The sequence below is a fragment of the Carcharodon carcharias genome, chromosome 4 (assembly GCF_017639515.1).
Source record: "Carcharodon carcharias isolate sCarCar2 chromosome 4, sCarCar2.pri, whole genome shotgun sequence".
In the NCBI taxonomy this organism is placed as follows: domain Eukaryota; kingdom Metazoa; phylum Chordata; class Chondrichthyes; order Lamniformes; family Lamnidae; genus Carcharodon; species Carcharodon carcharias.
This window is the reverse complement of record NC_054470.1, coordinates 153,414,813-153,435,106: the sequence shown is the minus strand read 5'-3', so window position 1 is coordinate 153,435,106 and position 20,294 is coordinate 153,414,813. Positions and strand designations below refer to the sequence as shown.

Sequence of the window (20,294 nt, the reverse complement as noted above, 5' to 3'; positions counted from 1 at the left end):
ATCAATACTTATCATCAAACTGTCCAAATGAAGAATGGCTGCTTGGCCATCCAATGTTCATGCGAGTCCAAACAAATAGAAGTTTCCTAAAAGGTGCATATTTGGACTTCAAACTCCCCAAATAATGTTCCTTGTGTCAACATTGAGATAAATCACAGACATCGTAAATAAATGGATATATTTTCCTCTGGCCTTTCATTTTATGGAAGAAAAGTCAATGCAAGTGTGAAATTGGTATTCCGATTTTCACATTCACACCAACTTTTGCTCACATTATGTGTATCCCAGTGAGTTTCCCTCTTGCAAGGACTTAAACATTTAAATACAAGGAGGAAAAGCAAGCAGTCTCCTGTCAGTGTAAATCAAAACATGACCAACACTTAGTGCCAAATGTGAGAAAAGCAAGTAAAACCATGCAAACGGCACTTAGGTCCTTTGAGGGTTGTGTGCATCAAATGTAAAAACAGGTAGCAAGAGTTGCCATAGGTACTTAAAAAGGAAAAAAGTATGGTGAGTGCTGGTCCTCTAGAGAGTGACAATGGGAAGTTAATAGTAGATAAGGAAGTGGTGGATGAAACGAACAAATATTTTGCTTCTGTATTCACTATGGAGGATACAAAAAAGCATTCTAGTAATAGCTGTAAATCTGGAGGTGGAAGGGAGAGGGGAAACTTGGTGAAATTACAATCACTAGATTCTGGAAAGGTTCCATCAGACTGGAAAGTAGCAAATATAACCCCTCTATTCAAGAAATCAAGGCAGCAGAAAACAGGAAATTATAGGCTAGTAAGCTTGATGTCTGTCATGGAAAAGGTGTTAGAATCGATCATTAAGGAGGTTATAGCTGGACACTTAGAAGGGCTCAAGATAATACAAAAGAGTCAGCATGGTTTTGTGAAAGGGAATTCATGTTTAACCAATTTATTGGAGTTCTCTGAAGAAGTAACATGCACTGTGAATAAAGGGGAGCCCGTAGACATGCTGTACTTGGATTTCCAGAAGACATTTGATAAGGCGCCATATCAAAGGTTATTGTGGAAAATAAAAGCCTATGGTGTAAGGGTAACATATTAGCATGGATAGAAGACTGGCTGGCTGACAGAAAACAGCATGCATAAATGGGTCTTGGCAGAATGTGACAAGTGGAGTCCCCCACAGGGGGCTGTGCCGGGGCCTCAACCGGGACTGCAGAATTCCGAGGTGCAGAGGGATCTAGGTGTTCTTGTCCATGAGTCACAAAAAGTTAGTATGCAGGTACAGCAAGTAATTAAGGTGGCTAATAGAATGCTATCCTTTATGTTCAATTCCTCTTATAATAAAAGTAAGGTTGTTATGCTTTCAGTTATACAGGGCATTGGTGAGGCCGTATCTCGAATACCGTGTGCAATTTCAGTCTCCTTATTTAAGAAAGGATGTAAATGCGTTGGAGGCGGTTCAGAGGATGTTTACTAGATTGATACCTGGAACAAGCGGGTTGTCTTAGGAAGAAAGGTTAGCAGACTGGGCTTGTTTCCAGTGGAGTTTAGAAGAGTGAGGGGTGACTTGATTGAAGTGTATAAGGTCCTGACCAGCCTCGACAAGGTAGGCATGGAAAGATGTTTCCTCTTGTGGGTGAGTCCAGAACTAGGGTTTACTGTTAAAAATTAAGAGTTGCTCTTTTAGGACAGAGATGAGGAGAAATTTTCTCCAGAGAGTTGTGTAACTTTGGAGCACTCTGCCTCTGAAGGTGGTGGAGGTGGGGTCATTTAATATTTTTAAGGCAGAGTAGATAGATTCTTGTTAGGCAAGGGCAGCAAAGGTTATTGGGGGTGGATGGCAATGTAGAATTCAAAACACGAGCAGATCAGCCACGATCTTACTGCATGGCGAAGTAGACTTGAGGGGCTGAGTGGCCTATTTCTTATGTTCAAAGATTCAAGAAATACCTGGTACTGCTCGTCATCCTCAGTTTCATCAATCTGCTTGTCCAACTGTGAAAACTGTTTGTTGATTTCATCCAGTTCAGCCTGTAGACGCTTGTATTGCTGATGATCATTGTCAAACTCCCTCTTATAATTTTGTCTCTGCTGATCTGAGGTGATTGGTGGGTATTGACTGCAAATGAAGTTCAATACTTATTAACACTATAGTTTCACAGAAAGATGGGAGAGAGTTACATTCTTTCATAATTGGCAAAATGGCCTCACAAGAAGTTTCTTAATACCTTTCCAAATCATCATCATCCAGTTCATCACAGGATTCTGCACCAGTTGTATAATCTGTTTCGTAGTCCTCATTCTCTAGTCTTTTTGCTCTACCCGGCCTCCTCTTCCTAGGTGGCTTCCTCTGTGAAGAAGGCTTGCTTTCATCAGATTCTCTGCTGGATGTATGTTGAGTTGGCCGCTCATGCATTAGTGGAACCGAAACTTCAGGAATGCTGCAACGAAAGTTTTAAAGCAGAAACATGAAACTTTATGCCAGCCAATGCATTAAACAGATTAGTTTGCAGCACTTTTAACATGCTCTTACAATTGGAATCTGTAGCAACTGATGCCAAAGGTGATCTCAGTGCATCACTCTCCTCAACTGTGCTTAGGAAAAGAACTGACTCACAATGGGGTAATAATTCTATTTACATTAGCAGGATTTCAGCACCTCACTTGTACTTCAATATGAATCATTTACAAGACAGGATGAAAGAGAACAAAAAACAATGCCTGAGTGATTGTTTTTACACAACTTTAAAGAGCCATTTAGAGATGTGATGTCAGGCTATATGTAATTGAGCAACACTAGGCCTCAAGAGGGCAGAATTAGATGAGATCATCTTGTTTATATTTGGAAGCACGTAAGCATTTAAAATTACAAACAAGCCAGTAAATAAGAATGGACTGAAACTATAGACAGCAAGAAGTAATACTAATCAAGATTCCAAGAACAACCTGTACTTACTGAGTAGGTCGGACATCATTAGGCTGTGTTCTGTTTTCTCTGTTGGGCTCATAGTCTGGGTCATACAGGGAACCATTAGGTTTGTAAGGATATCCATCTTGTGTTAGCTCCTCAGGAACCCCAGACACATTATTTACCTTGAATGGGTAAGAAAATTATGTAGAAATATTCTTTTCAAAAAAAAAGGTAATACTTTTTCTATAAATGTTTATCAAAAGTAAGTCTTTTTCCATTTAGTGTTTCCTTTTTTGCAACATATTTTTGATTGATTCAGCCTTGACACCTCTGCTACCGAGTTGCTGGACAAATTGCTATGCCCAAGACTCCAAGTGCCTCCTGTAGCCTGCCATCAGTGACTGCCCAGATTGGGAAAATGAACAGAATGGGGATTGTTCATGGTTATCAAATACTCTAACATAACATTATCCAGGAAGGCCAGACACATGTGCTGTTTGCACACACATGGATAGAATGCTTTTACTATTGTAAAGCCTCTGAAGATGCCTCACAGAAGCATTATCAAACAAAATTTGGTTCCAAACTTTTAAAAGTAGTAAGAGGGAAGATGAGCAAAAGCTTGATCAAAAATGTAGGTTTTAAGGAATATCTTAAAGAGATGTAGAGAGGCAAAGATGTTTAGGGAGGGTATTCCAGAGCTTAGGGCCTAGATAGCTGAAGCCACAAACACCAATGATGGAGCAATTAAAATCAGGAATGCAAAGAAAGGGCAGAATTGAAGGAGCAGAGATCTCCGGGGTTGGAGGAATTATGGAAAAAAAAGTAGCTAGGCCACTGATGGACTTGAAAACAAGGATGGGAATTTTTAAAATTGAGGTGTTGCCTGTCTAGGAGCCAATGCATAGGGGCAAAATGGGTAAATGGACCGTGCTGCCTGTATTGCACAAAGTTTTAAGCAAATTCAAGTTTATAAAAGGATGAAAGATTGGAAGCCGGCCAGAAAGCAATAGAATACTTAAGTTTAGAGTTAACAAAAGGCATGGATGAGAGTTTCAGCAGCAGAAGAGCCGAGGCCAGGGCAGAATTGAATGAGGTTACTGAACTGGAAATAAGTAGTCTTGATGGTTTTGTGAAAGGGAAATCATATTTAACCTATTGGAGTTCTTTGAAGGAGTCACATGCACTGTGGATAAAGGGGAATTGGTGGGTGTACTGTATTTAGATTTCCAGAAGACATTTGATAAATTGTCATATCAAAGATTATTGCGGAAAATAAAAGCTCATGGTGTAGGGGGTAACATACTAGCATGGAAAGAAAATTGGCTACCAAACAGGAAGCAGAGAGTTGGCATAAATGGATCTTTTTCCAGTTGACAGGATGTGACGAGTGGTGTGCCACAAGGATCAGTGCTGGGGCCTCAACCTTTTGCAATTTATAGAATTGAATTGGATGTCGGGACCGAAGGAATGATTGCTAAACTCGCTGGTGACACAAAGATAGGTAGGAAAGTAAACTGTGAAGAGGACATAAGGAGGCTACAAAAGGTTAAGTGAATGGGCAAAGTTCTGGCAAATAGAGTATAATGTGGGAAAATGTGAAATTGTTCATTTTGGCAGGAAGAAACATTATCTAAATGGTGAGGGATTGCAGGGCTCTGAGATTCAAAGTGATCTAAGTCTTCTGGTGTATGAATCACAAAAGGCTAGTATAGCAAGTGATTAGGAAAGCTAATAGAATGTTATCATTTATTGGGAAGGGAATTGATCACAAAAGTAGGGAGCTTATGCTTCAGTTATACAGGGCACTGGTGAGACCACATCTGGAGTACTGTGTACAGTACTGGTCTCTTTATTTAAGGAAAGATGTAAATGCGTTAGAAGCAGTTCACAGCAGGTTTATTAGACTAATACCAGGAATGAGTGATTTGACTTATGAGGAAAGGTTGTACAGTTTAGGCTTGTATCCACTGGAATTTAGAAGTGTAAGAGGTGACTTGATTGAAACCTTTAAGACCCTGAGGGGGCTTGACAGGGTGGACGTGGAGAGGATGTTTCCTCTTGTGGGAGAATCTAGAACGGGGGCGTCACTGCTTAAAAATAAGGGGTCGCTCATTTAAGATGGAAATGAGGAGAAATTTTCTCTCAGAGAGTTGAGTGTCTTTGGGCCTCGCTTCCTCAAAAAGCAGCAGATGCAGAGTCTTTGAATACTTTTAAGACAGAGCTAGATTCTTGATTGACAAGGGTATGAAAGGTTATCAGGGGTAGGCAGGAACATGCGGTTGAGGTTACAATCAGATCAGTCATGATCTTATTGAATGGCGGAGTAGACTTGAGGGGCCGAGTGGCCTACTCCTGCTTCTAATTCGAATATTCATTTGTACACATGTGGTCAACAGCAACACCAAGCCTGCAAATGACTGTGCTTACGTTCAAACAGTTGCCAGGGTTAGGCAGCTTACATGTTGGCTGCATTCAAAGTTTGAATTTTCTTTCCTCAATATCCAAATTTTTCACCTTGCAACATTTTGCACATATGAAACACGCTAAGGATGATTCTTCCCATCTAAGGTTCTTAAAAGACAATGTAAACATGGTATATTTATTTTGATGAAGGGCCCATGACTGAAACATTAACCAATCTTCTCTCTTTATAGATACTGATTTGCATTTTTCCAGAAACTATTTTGGTAATAACCAAAACCATATACAATATATACAAGTTACTTCATTAATATAAGCAAATACTGTAAAGCTCCTGGCATTAAATGTTGGAAAAATATTTACTTCATCAAAAATTAGCTCCTAGCCATAAACAAAAGGGCATTTTGGTGAGCACCAACATATAAAATAAAATGATTTGCTATCACCAACCTCCCATTTCATTTGTTATAAACAGTATTGAATTTTCACAAATGCTTTGCACAACGGTTTTTTTAAAAAAAAAATCATCTGTACCAATACAGATCACATACAGCTTCAGTCATATCCCATTTCTTGAATTAAACTGACACAAAACAGACTTAACCTCAGAAGAAAGGACCCAACCCAACTATTAATGCATTTTCTCTCTCTTCCTTTGCAGAGGACCTGTAACAGATTTATGACTTTTTTGTGCACAAGACAGATTTGCACCCTAAATGTGTCATACAATGTGTATGAATGGATTTCCAGACTCATCTCTATTTCTACTACCATTTGCACGAGGATTCATTTTGCCAATTCTCCCTCATTTTCTCCTACTATTCTACCAGATTCACCCAAATAACCATTGTTCTGTGCCATCAAAAACAGTCTGTAGGCTGGCTATTTGACTGTAAGGGCACCATCAATAATTCCTGTCCACTTACTAGTAAGAATCATTGGACAGAAATTAGGAACAAGAACTCTGGATGATTTTTCTTCTCTTGAGCCAGAAACACTGAGGACAAATGTGGTCTTTTGTGAGAACTTGTTAAAACTGCTCTCTACTTCAGTTGTCAATAAATCCAAGAAGAATTTCAGGAGAAACTTCTTCAGCCAGAGAGTAGATAGAATGTGGAACTCACTACTACAGAGAGTAGCTGAGCTGAGCAGCATGAATGCATTTAAGGGGAAACCAGATAAGTACAAGTGAGAAACGAAAGAAGGATATGCTAATGGCAATTGGATGAAGTAGAATTGGAGGAGGCCCGTATGGAGCATCAACAAAGATACAGACTATTTGGGCTGAATGGCCTGTGCTGGAAATTCTATGTAATACATCCAATTCAGAAATCTGACCATATTTGCAAACTTTAAAAAAAAATACATGCACAATCTAAGCAGTTGATCAGCTCTGAAGCCTTTACAATGTTAATTTATAGCCAACCAATAATTTTGAGAATCATCTTGTCTACTTTCTTAAAAAAATGCTCTATCAAACCAAGTTGGAAGACCAAACTCCATTGTACAGGATATGAAGGAGGCTGGAAATGTAGATAGGTAATTGAGAACTAGTGATTAGGTGACACCAAGCTGCTTTTCCATAGCAACATGTCAGAGATCAGTATTTCAGTATGGGAGAGTTGCAGGTACAAATCCTTATGGTAGCACTACAGCAATTTAATCTTTGATGGGGGGGGGCATGAATAAGGTTGAGGAGGGGGGGGGGCTAGAAATAGAATTTGGAAAGGTCAAATCCATTTTAGTTCCTCCATTCAAACATTAGATAGCTTTGTGGTTTTTAATTTTTCGTGTCAATTTTCTTTAAGAATCCATCCTTAATTAATATTTCATTCATTTTTAAAAAATATACACAATAGTACACAAACATAGTATGAAATGCATACATTATTCCCTTGTGATATAGTGCACATGCTTATTAAAATTCACTGGCTTTTTCTCTTTCAGGACTGGTAAACCTGCACTACAGGTTGCAAATGTGTAAGTGTATGTATATATTTTCCTTCATTTCCTTGCCTTTTTCTTTGTATTGGCCTCTCATGCTCTCTTGTTCTGTTAATGGCTTTCCGTTGCCTCATTGAGATGATCATCCAATCCAACTGTCTTCTATTTAATAAAAGCAAAATATTTCGGATGCTGGAACTCTGAAGAAACGTCTTATATTTAGGAATCTGCAGCTCAATCAGTTGATTAACTGCTTCTGTCATTGGATTGCCAGCGGCTTCTTTACCCCATTACACCAATTAAAATATTCACTTTTCTTTCAGTCTGACAAATATTATCTTTTTATGGAAGCAAAATACTACTGGAAATCTGAGATAAAAACAGAAAATGCTGGAAAAACTCAGGAGACTTGACAGCATCTGTGCAGACAGAAGCAAAGTTAATGTTTTGAGTCTGTATGACTCTTCTTCTGAAGCAGCTTCATACGGACTCAAAACATTAACTCCATTTCTCTCTCCACAGATGCTGTCAGGCCTGCTGAGTTTTTCCAGCATTTTGTTTTTATTATCTTTTATAGATGCTCAGGGACCCGATATGTATTTGCAATACTTTGGTTTTGTTTCGTGAAAAGTAGAAATTACTTTTCCCTCTTTCAACTGTACACAATAAAATTTAACAATTTACATAGGCAACCCTGGTTTCCAGAGGACAGCAACTTAAACCTTTACTATACAGATGCTAAATTCGATTACATTAGCACCCAGAAGACAACGTAGCATAATGATGGGATTGAATGTGAAAGGTGCTACATAAATGCAATCTTAGGATGTCCAAAAGTGCTTTACTGCCAATGAAGTATGTTAAGTGTAGTTGCTATTGTAATGCAGGAAACACTGCAATCAATTTACACACAGCAAGCTCCCAAAAATAGCAATGTGGTGATGCCCATAACATCTGTTTTAGAGATGTAGGCTGAGGGATAAATATTGGCCACGACACCAGGAATAAGTTTCTGGTGTCCTGGTGGCAGAATAACGTACCGGAACTTCTATGGGCTAAGTTTCTGTTGCTCGGATATGAGAATTTAGTTGTGTAAATGCCAGCACAAGTCCCCAGGAATCAAATCTAAATAACGCCGATGTAAAGACAGTTTCATATTCGCCTTGGAGGTTTTTTCCCCCTCAGAGCTCCTGTTCATAACCCTATGTTAACCTTTCCAGATTCATTAAAACCACCAATTGCTGGGAAACCTGTAATAAAACCTTTAAACGTAGTAAAGCACACAAAAGGCTAAGAAATAATGTGGAGAACAGAAGGTAGGATTAATGTTTCAGGTCCATGATCCGACAGAACCCTGTGCTTTGCTGAAGGGTCACAGACCTGAAAAAAAATAAACATTACCTTCCCATCTTCAGCAATAGTGCCCGATCTACAGCATGTCTCGAGCATTTTCTGATTTTAATTTAGATGTCTTGCAGCTGAAACATTTTGTTGGGAAGACTTATTTTTGCTTAAATATGAGCCAATAGCAGCCTCCCAGTTCCTTGCAAACACAATTGAGTGACAATGAAGCAAATTCTTAAAACCTTTACACAGAGTCCAGACACAGACACACTCGCAATTACAAATTGCTTTTCCTGAGATTCACACATAGTGCCATGCGCCGCCATATGAACACACTCGACCTCTACCTCCAGCAGCGCCGATGCACCCTATTTCCGTTTTATTCTTCGTCTCATCCGACGCCTCAACAAGAAACTTTGTCTCTTTCTTTCAGATGCAAAGGAACGCAAGCTCTAACAACTCATCGACACCAACACCCATCCAGGACCCTCCACCCTTGCCCGTCCCTCTGTTCCCATCCCGTCTTCTAATCCCAGCTCTGGCCGTGTATTCACCATACCCTCTGACCTTCCCCTTTCTGACGCTGAATGTTGAGTGCTCAGCAAAGGACTCAGTGTCATACCCTTACGCCCTCATCTCAATGAATTTTGGGCTCGGCACGATTCTGAACTCTTCTTTTGCTGCCTTCGCCTCCGAGCTCACTTCTTTAGGCAGGAGTCCTCTCCCCGTTCAATGGATCCTTTTACCCGCCTCCAATATTGTCCCTCCACCTGGACCCCTCCCTCTGCATTCTTACCTTCTCTTGATCTTTTCATTGAGAACTGTCGGCGTGACATCAGTCGTCTCAATTTCTCTGCTCCTCTCACCCACTCTAACCTCTCTCTCAACTTGCCGCACTCCGTTGTCTCAGGTCCAACCCTGACATTGTCATCAAACCTGCTAACAAGGGTGTTGCTGTTGTTGTCTGGCGCACTGATCTCTACCTTGCAGAGGCTGAGCGTCAACTCGCAGACACTTCCTCCTACCTCCCCCTGGACCATGACCCCACCACTGAACATCAAGCCATTGTTTCCAGGACTGTCACTGACCTCATCTCCTCTGGAGATCTTCCCTTCACAGCTTCCAACCTTAGTCTCCCAACCTTGGACGGCCCGCTTCTACCTCCTACCCAAAATCCACAAACACAGCACACCAATCGTGTCAGCCTGTTCCTGACCCACAGAACTCATTTCTTGCTATCTTGACTCCATTCTCTCTCCCCTTGTCCAGTCTCTTCCCACCTACATCCATGATTCCTCTGACACCCTACATCATATCAACAATTTCCAGTTCCCTGGCACCAACCGCTTCCTCTTCACCATGGATGTCCAATCCCTCTACACCTCCATCCCCCACCAGGGGATCTCTGAGGGATCTCTGCTTCTTCCTCGAACAGAGGCCCGAACAATCTCCATCCATCACTACTCTCCTCTGTCTGGCTGAACTTGTTCTCTCACTGAACAATTTCTCCTTAAACTCCTCTCACTTCCTCCAAATAAAAGGTGTGGCTATGGGTACCCGCATGGGCCGCAGTTATGCCTGTCTCTTTATGGGGTATATGGAACATTCCTTGTTCCAGTCCTACTCCGGCCCCCTCCCACAACTCTTTCTACGGTACATCAATGATTACTTCGGTGCTGCTTCATGTTCTCGTCTGGATCTGGAAACATTTATTAATTTTGCTTCCAATTTCCACCCTTCCATCATTTTCACGTGGTCCATTACTGACACTTCCCTTCCCTTCCTTGACCTCAGTTTCTGGTGACAGACTGTCCACCAATATTCATTACAAGCCTACTGACTCCCACAGCTACCTTGACTACAGCTCCTCACACCCCGCTTCCTGTAAGGACTCCATCCCATTCTCTCAGTTCCTTCGCCTCCGTCGCATCTGTTCTGATGATGCCACTTTCCAAAACAGTTCCTCTGACATGTCTTCCTTCTTAACCAAGGTTTTCTGCCCAAGGTGGTTGACAGGGCCCTCAACCGTGTCCGGCCCATCTCCCGCGCATCCGTCCTCACAGCTTCCTCTCCCTCCCAGAACCATGCTAGGGTCCCCCTTGTCTTCACTTATTACCCCACCAGTCTCTGAATTCAAAGGATCATCCTCCGCCATTTCCGCCAACTCCAGCATGATGCCACCACCAAACACATCTTCCCTTCACCTCCCGGTGGCATTTCGCAGTGATCGTTCTCTCCGGGACACCCTGGTCCACTCCTCCATCACTCCGAACACCTCAACCCCCACCCACAGCACCTTCTCATGCAACCGCAGAAGGTGCAACACCTGCCCCTTTACTTCCCCCCTCCTCACAGTCCAAGGGCCCAAACACTCCTTTCAAGTGAAGCAACATTTTACTTACACTTCCCTCAATTTAGTCTACTGCATTCGCTGCTCCCAATGTGGCTTCCTCCACATTGGAGAGATCAAACGCAGACTGGGTGACCGCTTTGCAGAACACCTTCAGTCTATCCACAAGCATGACCCAGACCTCCCTGTCGCTTGCCATTTCAACACACCACCCTGCTCTCAAGCCCACATGTCCATCCTTGGCCTGCTGCAATGTTCCAGTGAAGCTCAACGCAAACTGGAGGAACAGCACCTCATCTTTCGACTACGTACTTTACAGCCTTCCAGACTGAATATTGAGTTCAACAACTTTAGATCACGAACTCTCCCCTCCATCCCCACCCCCTTTCCGATCCCCCCTTTTCCAATAATTTATATAGATTTTTCTTTTCCCACCTATTTCCATTATTAAATGTATTCCCATCCATTGTTTTATCTCTACCTTTTAGCCTATTTCAATTCCCCCCCCTCCCCCACCAAGCCTCTAGGGCTTTCTGTACCTTGCTCGTTCTGCTTTCTACCCTTAATGTCCCCATTAGCACATTTCTTAGATAATATCACCGCCGTCAACACCTCTTTGTCCTTTTGTCTATGACATCTTTTGGCAATCTCCACTTATCACTGGCCCTCTATGCAGCTCTACCTGTCCCACCCACCCCAAAACCAGCTTATATTTCACTTCTTTTCTATTTTTCCTTAGTTCTGATGAAGAGTCATTCGCATTCAAAAGGTTAACTGTATCCCTCTCCGCAGATGCTGTCAGACCTGCTGAGTTTTTCCAGGTGTTTTTGTTTTTGGTCTAGATTTCCAGCATCCATAGAATTTTGCTTTTTGCTTTTCAACGTGTTGGTTTCAAACATTAGGATGGAATCCAGCAATAGCCCACAAAACCAGTTTCCCTTGTTTTCATTCCAAATGATTCACCAGTTCAGGTTTTGTTTTTTTTATTCATTTATGGGATACGGGTATCGGCAGCTAAGCCAGCTTTTATTGCCCATTCCGAATTGCCTTTGTTCAGAGGGCATTTAAGAGCCAACCACATTGCTGTGGGTCTGGAGTCACATGTAGGCCAGACGAGGCAAGGACAGCAGATTTCCTTCCCCAAGGACATTAATGAATCAGACTTTTATCATCAGACTTTTAATTCCAGATTCTTATTGAATTTAAATTTCACCATCTGCCATGGTGGGATTCGAACCCAGGTCCCCAGAGCATTACCCTAGGTCTCTGGAATACCACTATGCCACCGCCTCCCCCAGTTGAAGTGAGCTAGAGATTCCAAAATGGCTTCAATCGGTAAAGAATTCCTGCTCTTCATTGTTGGGAGGAAACTATAACTCAAGTTGCCAAGATCAAATTGGAATTGAAAAATTCACTTCCAGCAAGTGAGTCTTGTATGTGCAATGCCAAGGGCTACCTACCCGGGGACACAATGGTAATTATACTTTAAAACACTGGAACGTAGCAGCAGGAGTAGGTTATTTGACTCTTTGAGCCTGCTCTGCCGAGCATGGCTGATCCGGTTGTGGACTCAACTCCACTTTCTTGTCTGCCCCCCATAAACCTTGACTCCCTGGTCTATCAAAAATCTGTCTAAATCAGCCTTGAATAAATTCAATGACCAAGCCTCCACTGCTTTCTGGGGAAGTGAATTCAACATACTGACCATCTGAAAGAAAAAAAATTCTCTTCTCAGTTTTAATAGTGAGACCTCTTATTCTTAAACTGCGTCACCTAATTCTAGTCTCACCCACAAGTGGAAACAACCTTCCCAGTATCTATACTGTCAAGTCCCCTCAGTATCTCTCATATTTAAATAAGGTTACCTCTCATTCTTCTAAACTCCAAACAAAACTTTTTGGAAATTGATGATTTTATTTTTCCTTCCAACTTCTCTCCCAAGGCACCAACTCACATTGGAGTGTGGAATAGAGGAGAAACAGAGCTATTTCAAAATTAGTCAATTCTGCTTTATTACAAACAGAAAAATAGATTCATTGTAATTTAATTTTCAACTAGCACTGGACTAACATCTCTGCCAGAGTTCAGTTAACAAGTTATCCCATTGCCTCCAAGTAGATAATGATAAATGTGTTCCCATTTTAAAAAGGGTTAAAGATTTTAAAGGTAAAGGCAGTTGGAAATAAATTTTAGACAAAAAGAAAATTCTACCATGGACAAATGAAATCAACTGAAGTGAAAAATGAAGGAGAGGTCATATACAAAAGACCAGAATTTGAGGAATGAATACTTAGGCAGTAACTCAAAGGTTTTGAAATAAGTAGTTTCAGTGAGAGTGAGGTAAGGGGGGAGGCTACAGAAATTAGAGAGATAGATGTTAAGACTTGGTTGTAGCCAGAACATGGGACTTGAAACTAGAGCCAGGGGCAAAGAGGATAGTGATGTTGGAGACCATCTGGCATAGCCTGGGGGAAAGAGGTGGAGTCAGTAACAAGATTATACTGTTTCTGGCAGAGGTTCAACATGAAAACCCTTTTTGTACCCAATGCTTAATCAGAGTAAATTCTAGCTTATCTCTGATAATATTGGACAGGCGGTCTGATAGCCGAGGTATGTGTAGACTGCAGGGAAGCGAAGTGCTTGATCTGGTGTATCAGCAGACAGATGATAACTGACTATGCACACAGATGAAGTTGCCAAAGGGGCAATATGTAAATCAGTAAATGGAGAGGAGAGAAGACAAAACTTTAGTTACAAAGTGGGTCAGTAGGTGAGTAAGTGAATGAGTATGCTGGGGCGAGGGGGGGGGGGGGGGGGGGGGGGGGAGGAGGAGGAGGAAGGTGAAAAAGACATTACTGGGGAGACATATGAGTCCAGTGCCAGGAGATACACCACAGTGGAGCGTTCAGCAGAACAATAGCATGATTGAACACCATGAAGAAACAAAGAAAAGTGTTACGTTGCAGCCACAGAAGATATCACTGGGGTCTTTAATAAGGTTCTGTACGCAATGGGCGGAAACCAGAATGATGAAATTCAAACAGAGCATGTTGGGAGAGAGAACCATGAAGTTAGAACGTAATAACATTCATAGAGGGAACTGTATGAATGCTTGATTCAACAGGAATGTGGGTTTGATGTAAAAAGAACAACCAGTTTCTGTGCTGAAACATGGCCTGCATGAGTTGATAGGCCTTTTCTTGTTTCTATATTTATTCCAATATTTTTGCATTCATAGGCTGTATTAAATTGTGAGTGTCATTCAGAAGCCAAAATAAAATTGACATGGTGAAAGGAACATGAACAGACATTCCAATGAGTTGGGTTGATGAGGTAGTTCTGCATTTAACCTATATTGTAGGTGACACAAGAGTTCCAGACATAGTGGAAAGCAGCGGAAAAATAGTGGCATTATTTAAAATAAGAGGATATTAAAATTAATTTTAAAATTATAAATACTGTATTCCATATTCCTCCACAAAAGTTCCACTACATTGTGTCAATTTAGGTGGCCGTCAAATCTGAAATACATTTCTAGATCAGTGTAGGAAATGACAACTATAAATTTAAGACATTTCACAATTCAAATCACTCATTCTAACAACACCAGCAACCCACATAAAACAGGTAGGAATAAGCCCTAAAGCATGTAAAGGGAACAAAAACTGACTCCGAAACAAAGGAACAAATATTAGGAGGGATGACTAAAAGTTTAGTCAAGAAGTAACTTTTAAGGAGGGTGCTACAGGAGTTAAGATTTAGGAAAGAGCTCCAGAGGTTAAGGCCTAGATATCTGATGGCATAACCACCAGTAGGGCAAAAGGATTGGAGGATGCCTATAAAGACAAAGTTGGAGGATCAGAGTTAAATGGCCATAAGGCTTGAAAGGCGAGTTGAGATCATGGAAGGAATGTCACAAAAGAATAGGAATTTTAAATTTGAGGCATTGATGGAATGTGGATCAACAAGTACCATGGTGGTGGGTGGGTAGGATTTGGTGTTAGAAGGTGCAGAGCAGAGTTTTGGCTGAGTTGAAGTTTATGGAGGATGCAAGATGGGGTGCTGGCCAGGATAGCATTCGAGTAGTTGAGACTACAGGTAACAAAAGCACAGTTTGGGGTTTCTTCAGTAGACAGGCTGAAGCAGGAGCAGAGAAAACAAATGTTACAAAAGAGGAGGTTGGTGGTTTTTGTGATGGAGAGAACATAGAGGTTGAAAGCTCAGCTCAGAATTTAAGCTATAAAGTTTCAATTCAATTCATAATATAAATCAATAGCATGGCAGCTTTCAAAACTGAACTTTCTGTCAATTAAACTAACTTGTCTAATTTGTTATTTAGTCTTTTTTATACGACAATTGAATGTTGTTTGCAATGTTAGAGAATCATTATAAAAACTAATTTCATAATCCTAATTAAACTCCTTTTGATGTCAAGGAGAACTACTCTCCTTTCTGGACTGCAAAATAGTCAAAAGAACCTGTTCTGCACATGTAATTTAATATCATCTAGCACGTGAACAGAGCCAGGATAGAGACAGGTGTTAAATGAGAAATTGTAGTTCACTTCAACCTTTCCAAATGGAATGCAGGTTTCAACTAAGACTTGAAATGACAGTTAAATGTAAATATTATCAAAGTTACAAAAACTTAATTTACTGCTGTAAGAAATGACATTACAAGGGCTTTAATTCCTATGCATAGGATAGCCTCATCTCTTTTAAGTATAAGGTTTAACCACACAAACGAGCACTGGTGTCATATTACAGATTCATCCTTCGAAACTTGCTCACAGGCACACCCAGAAACTAACTACATGAAAACATCTCAGACAGTATTGCGCAAAATTCATTTCAGCAAGGTGTCTGCATTTTAACATTAGCTAACTAATAATTGGCACACGCCAATTATTCATTCGCAACAATTCCAGAATCCAAATATTTTGCATGATCTCGCTCGATGAATGTGATCCTTTGGCAGAAACTAGCAACCCTCCATTATTAAAGTAAAAATATTTTCTCAATACCTTTGAAAAAATTAATAATTCAAACAACATCATTTTATTTGCTCCCCTCCTCCGTATCAATTGTGGGACCTACTGCTAAGCTCGATCTATTCTGGACAGCGATCAAGTTCAGGAACCATGATATTTTACCTCCCTGTTAACCAGGCCAGTTTTACAGTCCTACCATATACTGAAGAACCAATAACCTTCTATAGAGCATCACCTTAATTTCTGAACAACATTTCATAAATATACACAAGCATTTAGCTCATTACGTAGAAATGTGTGTAAACTTGATATGGACTTGATTTTCCAAATTGTTTCTAATGAAAAACATTGAACTTTATTTACAGGCTGCAGCAGCAGTTACATGCTTCCATCAAGTTCCACAGCTAGAAGAACTCCCACTCTAAGGTTCCCTGTGCTTACAGCTGATTCATTCATAGTATCACGTGATACTATACAACACAATAAGTCTTAAAAGCTTCAGTCTCTACATTCCTTAAAGCTACAATTACTACAAAACTAAACAGAACACTCAAAGGTCTGTGACAACCCAAGGCAGCCTAAAATCCTTGCCTCTACTGAGATTTTATCTACACAATTTTTTCCTTTACAATGTAAGGTTTGCTGTCCCTTGCTCATTTATCCAAAAAGACCCCATCACATATTTCTCTTTCTAACCACCATTCCCGATTCCAGGGTTTTGTCCCCAATGCTTTAAGCAGGAATGCACCATGTTAGGAACTTCCATACATTTTGTAGCCTTTTAAATAGTTTCATTCTGCATTCCCTTTGCCTGACTTATCATAATTCAAAAAGTAGCAGTGTTTTCTCTGTATCATTTACTTCATACTTCCAGAAGGTCAGTTCTTGGTCATTTTTCAGGGCCAAAAATAGCCAAGCTGTTTCAGTCTTCCCTCAACTCAGTCATCTGAGGTGAGGGATCGCCTTCTTGGCTTTATTCTCTATTTCTTCCATTAGGTTACTTCTAATCAGACCCAATAATAGTTTAAGTGAGACCTCCACCCAAACACACAACTACTGTTTTCGTGAAAACCCATACAATGCTTTGGCCTACTGAGCCTTTCAAGAGTGTTTGACACTTTTTTCATTTTATAAACATAATTGATCTCAAAGTGTGAAGACCACAAAAAGTAGTAGGAGTTATTCAGCAGCCACAGGTCACACACTACTATTCACACCTTTCTTTTGGTTACAATTCAGGCAGTGGTGCAGTTCAACCTTTTCTTTGCCCAAATAATTGTTATTTCATGTGTGTCGATCGGAAACATGAAATCTGTTTCTTTTTTCACAGCTGCTAGCTAACCTAAGTATTTTCAGCATTTTCTGTTTCCCAGGCCCCTGGGATCACCAGAACCTGCAAGTTGCCCTCCAAGTCACACACTATCCTGATCTGTTTCCTCATTATCATTGGGTCAAAATTCTGAAACTCCCTACCTAACAGCATTTGAGAAGACCTACAGTGTATGGACTCCAGTGGTTCAAGAGCAATTAGGGATATTTGAAAAATGCTGGCATTGTCAGTGACTTCCACAACCAATGAATGAATTTTTAAAGAAGTTTCATATGTAGGGCTTAACAGCAGCTCATACCTTTCCTTGTAGGATATTCACACCACACACACTTCCAGCAGGGATCATCAGATATCAAGGGTAATTTAAAAGCCAACTGAATTTTCTTCTCCCTAACTGGGAATGGGTCAACTGTATCATTCCTGTGATTTCCCTAATTGCAATAATCTGGCCCATTAATATGAGAGTCAGGAAGACATTTTTTGCCATCAGGGGGAAAGGGGCAGGATATGATTCACACAGGTGGGAAACCTGAAGTCTGCTGCTCTTTTGAACTTAGTGCTGAGTTCAGAGTTCGAAAAGATCCCATTTTATTTGTTGCCAGGGACTTCATCCATAGTTTGGGAGTCATGAATTGATGAGTAGATGTAAACACTCTTGAAGGGTGGATAAGGTCTGTACAACTGTGATGATCTGAAGTTTTTTTTAAATCTCCTGCTCCTTAAACTTACAAAAAAAATGGGCTGCTGCTTTCAGAGTTTTAAAACAGCAGCATCTGGTCATGCAGTTTCAATAGAGTTCTTTGTTGACATTTTCCCAAAGGGCTATTATTGTATCATTATGAATGATTGCCCAAGTTTCAAGAGCTACAAATATTTCTACAGGGGCTTCTGATTTAGCAGTTTTATTGATGGTTTGAAGATGCTATTAAAGGATTAGCTGTCTTTGATGGAAGTCTGGAAAGAAGTTTTGTTCTTATAAGAGATTAACCACTTGAGATTTAGTAGCTTTGAATGGGTTTTATGAATGGAAGGTTTCCCCCCCACTATCAAGTGTGCATGAGAGAGAGCTGTGTTAGACTGCTACAAGTTTATTATTCATCGCCATATTGCACCTGAGGTCTTCCCATAGTAGATACTGGGTAAATGGCTATGGGAGCAGCATGGAGGGCATCAGGAGCCAGTGGGGGGGTGGGTGACAGGCATGTGTTGGCCTGGAGGGGCCATGGGGGGGCAGGGGGTGAATGCAATGCCTGAGGAATGAGGGCTAGTGAGCCTAACAGCCTCTGAAATAATTGGGACAAAGCTAGAGAATCAAGGCAGGCCTTGGTACTCGCTTGTTGCTGTGGCTGCCTATTCTCGGCTTTTGGGGTTGGCAAGCCCAACTCCACCCCGCACCACCACTCCCTTTCCCTCCAATGAAGCGAAAATTGCATGATTCGGAATGCTTTTTAACTGAGGTAGGTCCAGCAAGTTGTGTGTGGTTCAGGACATGACTGGCATTCAATGGATTTGTTTGTAGAGGCTGATTTGGGAGTGGCTTCAACAAGAAATAGTGACTTCTATGAAGTCCTAATCACAGCTCTGACACTTTAGGGCTTTCCTCAGAGTTCGGCAGGGATACAGGGTGAAGGGAAGAAAGCCTTGCACTGGCTATAACCCATAGCATCGCTGGTCAGTTTGGGCAGACTGAGAAATCGGCCCAGTAGCAGCTGTAGCAAAATAGAAGATCCAATCCAAGTTTCAACAGCTGCCAGTGTTTATCTCAAATAGTTCCTCTCAGTGGGACTCTTGATGCCTCCAGCCACATTGGCACCGACTCAATCTACCCACCTCAGTAGCAAAAATCCAAATCCAACCAAACCAAGGACTCAGGGTCAAAGCTAATTTTATAACTTTGTCGATTTAAATTGGTGCGAGAATTATGTACTAAAGAACCAATATGGTGACCATAGAAACTTTCAACAGCCACAGAAAATAAAAGGCCCTGCAAATATCCCTCTGCAAACAATTAGTCATAATTCACCATGTTTGATATCAACAAATGTGATCAAGCATTACTTCATCATACCTATTTAACATGAAGTTGATCAGCCTTATTTATCTAAAAAAAGCAAAATAGAAGTTCTATATATTTCTAATACTGAATATTAAGGTTGCAGAAATGTACCACACATCTCATTTCTCAATATTAGTGCGAGTAATAAATGTCAGCTTTGATTGTTGCTGAAATTCCACTGTAGATCTTGGTTTAAAAAAAACATGGAAATATTTTCAAATCGATGCCATTTCCACTGGATTCCTACTGGGAAGAATTATTTGAGATAAACACTGGCAGCTGTTGAAACTTGGATTGGACCTTCTATTTTGCTGCAGCTGCTAGCGGGCCGATTTCTCAGTCTGCCCAAACTGACCAGCGATGCTATGGGTTATAGCCAGTGCAAGGCTTTCTTCACTTCACGCTGTACCCCTGCCGAACTCTGAGGAAGGTCCTAAAGTGTCAAAGCTGTGATTAGGACTTGATAGAAGTCACCATTCCTTGCTGAATCTACGCTAAAATCAGCCTCTACAAACAAATCCCCTGAATGCCAGTCATGTCCTCAACCACACAAAAGCACCACCATCATCCACATACATGCCCAAATGACTGGCTCAACAAATTTATTTCAAGTTTCTTGTTCCCACCTTCAAATTAATCACTGACCTCAGTCACCTCCTCCATCTGCATGCCCCAACACAGCAACCATTTGCCTTCTTACTTCTTGCTCCACCACTGGCAGCTAGTCCTCCAGCCACTATGTTCCTGTCCTCTTTAACTCCTGCAACTTCCTTCCTAACTTTTCCAAGTCCCTTAAACACCCTCATCTTTGATCATGTTTGCCCTATACCACCATTCTGCTTGTTTCAGTCTCCACATCTGTCCATTGTCCAATAAAGTACACCAAGATGTTTTTCCCTATGCAAGGTGCTCTACAGTATGCAAGTCATCGTACTGCCACACGGGCCTTTTACATGCCACTGAAAAACTG

At 41.0% G+C, this 20,294-nt stretch overlaps 1 protein-coding gene across 4 annotated transcripts in view; it reads right to left on the bottom strand.

Moving 5' to 3' along the window:
• The window catches only part of oclnb (occludin b), a 41,006-nt gene that overhangs the window by 7,070 nt on the left and 13,642 nt on the right, over positions 1–20,294 (bottom strand). For all 4 annotated transcript variants that reach the window (XM_041186921.1, XM_041186922.1, XM_041186919.1 and 1 more), the window contains exons 5-7: positions 2,932–3,068; positions 2,204–2,416; positions 1,926–2,094 (exon numbers count right to left, since the gene is read on the bottom strand). In XM_041186921.1, coding sequence (XP_041042855.1) covers positions 1,926–2,094; positions 2,204–2,416; positions 2,932–3,068 — 519 coding nt within the window. The remainder of the gene's footprint in view (positions 1–1,925; positions 2,095–2,203; positions 2,417–2,931; positions 3,069–20,294) is intronic.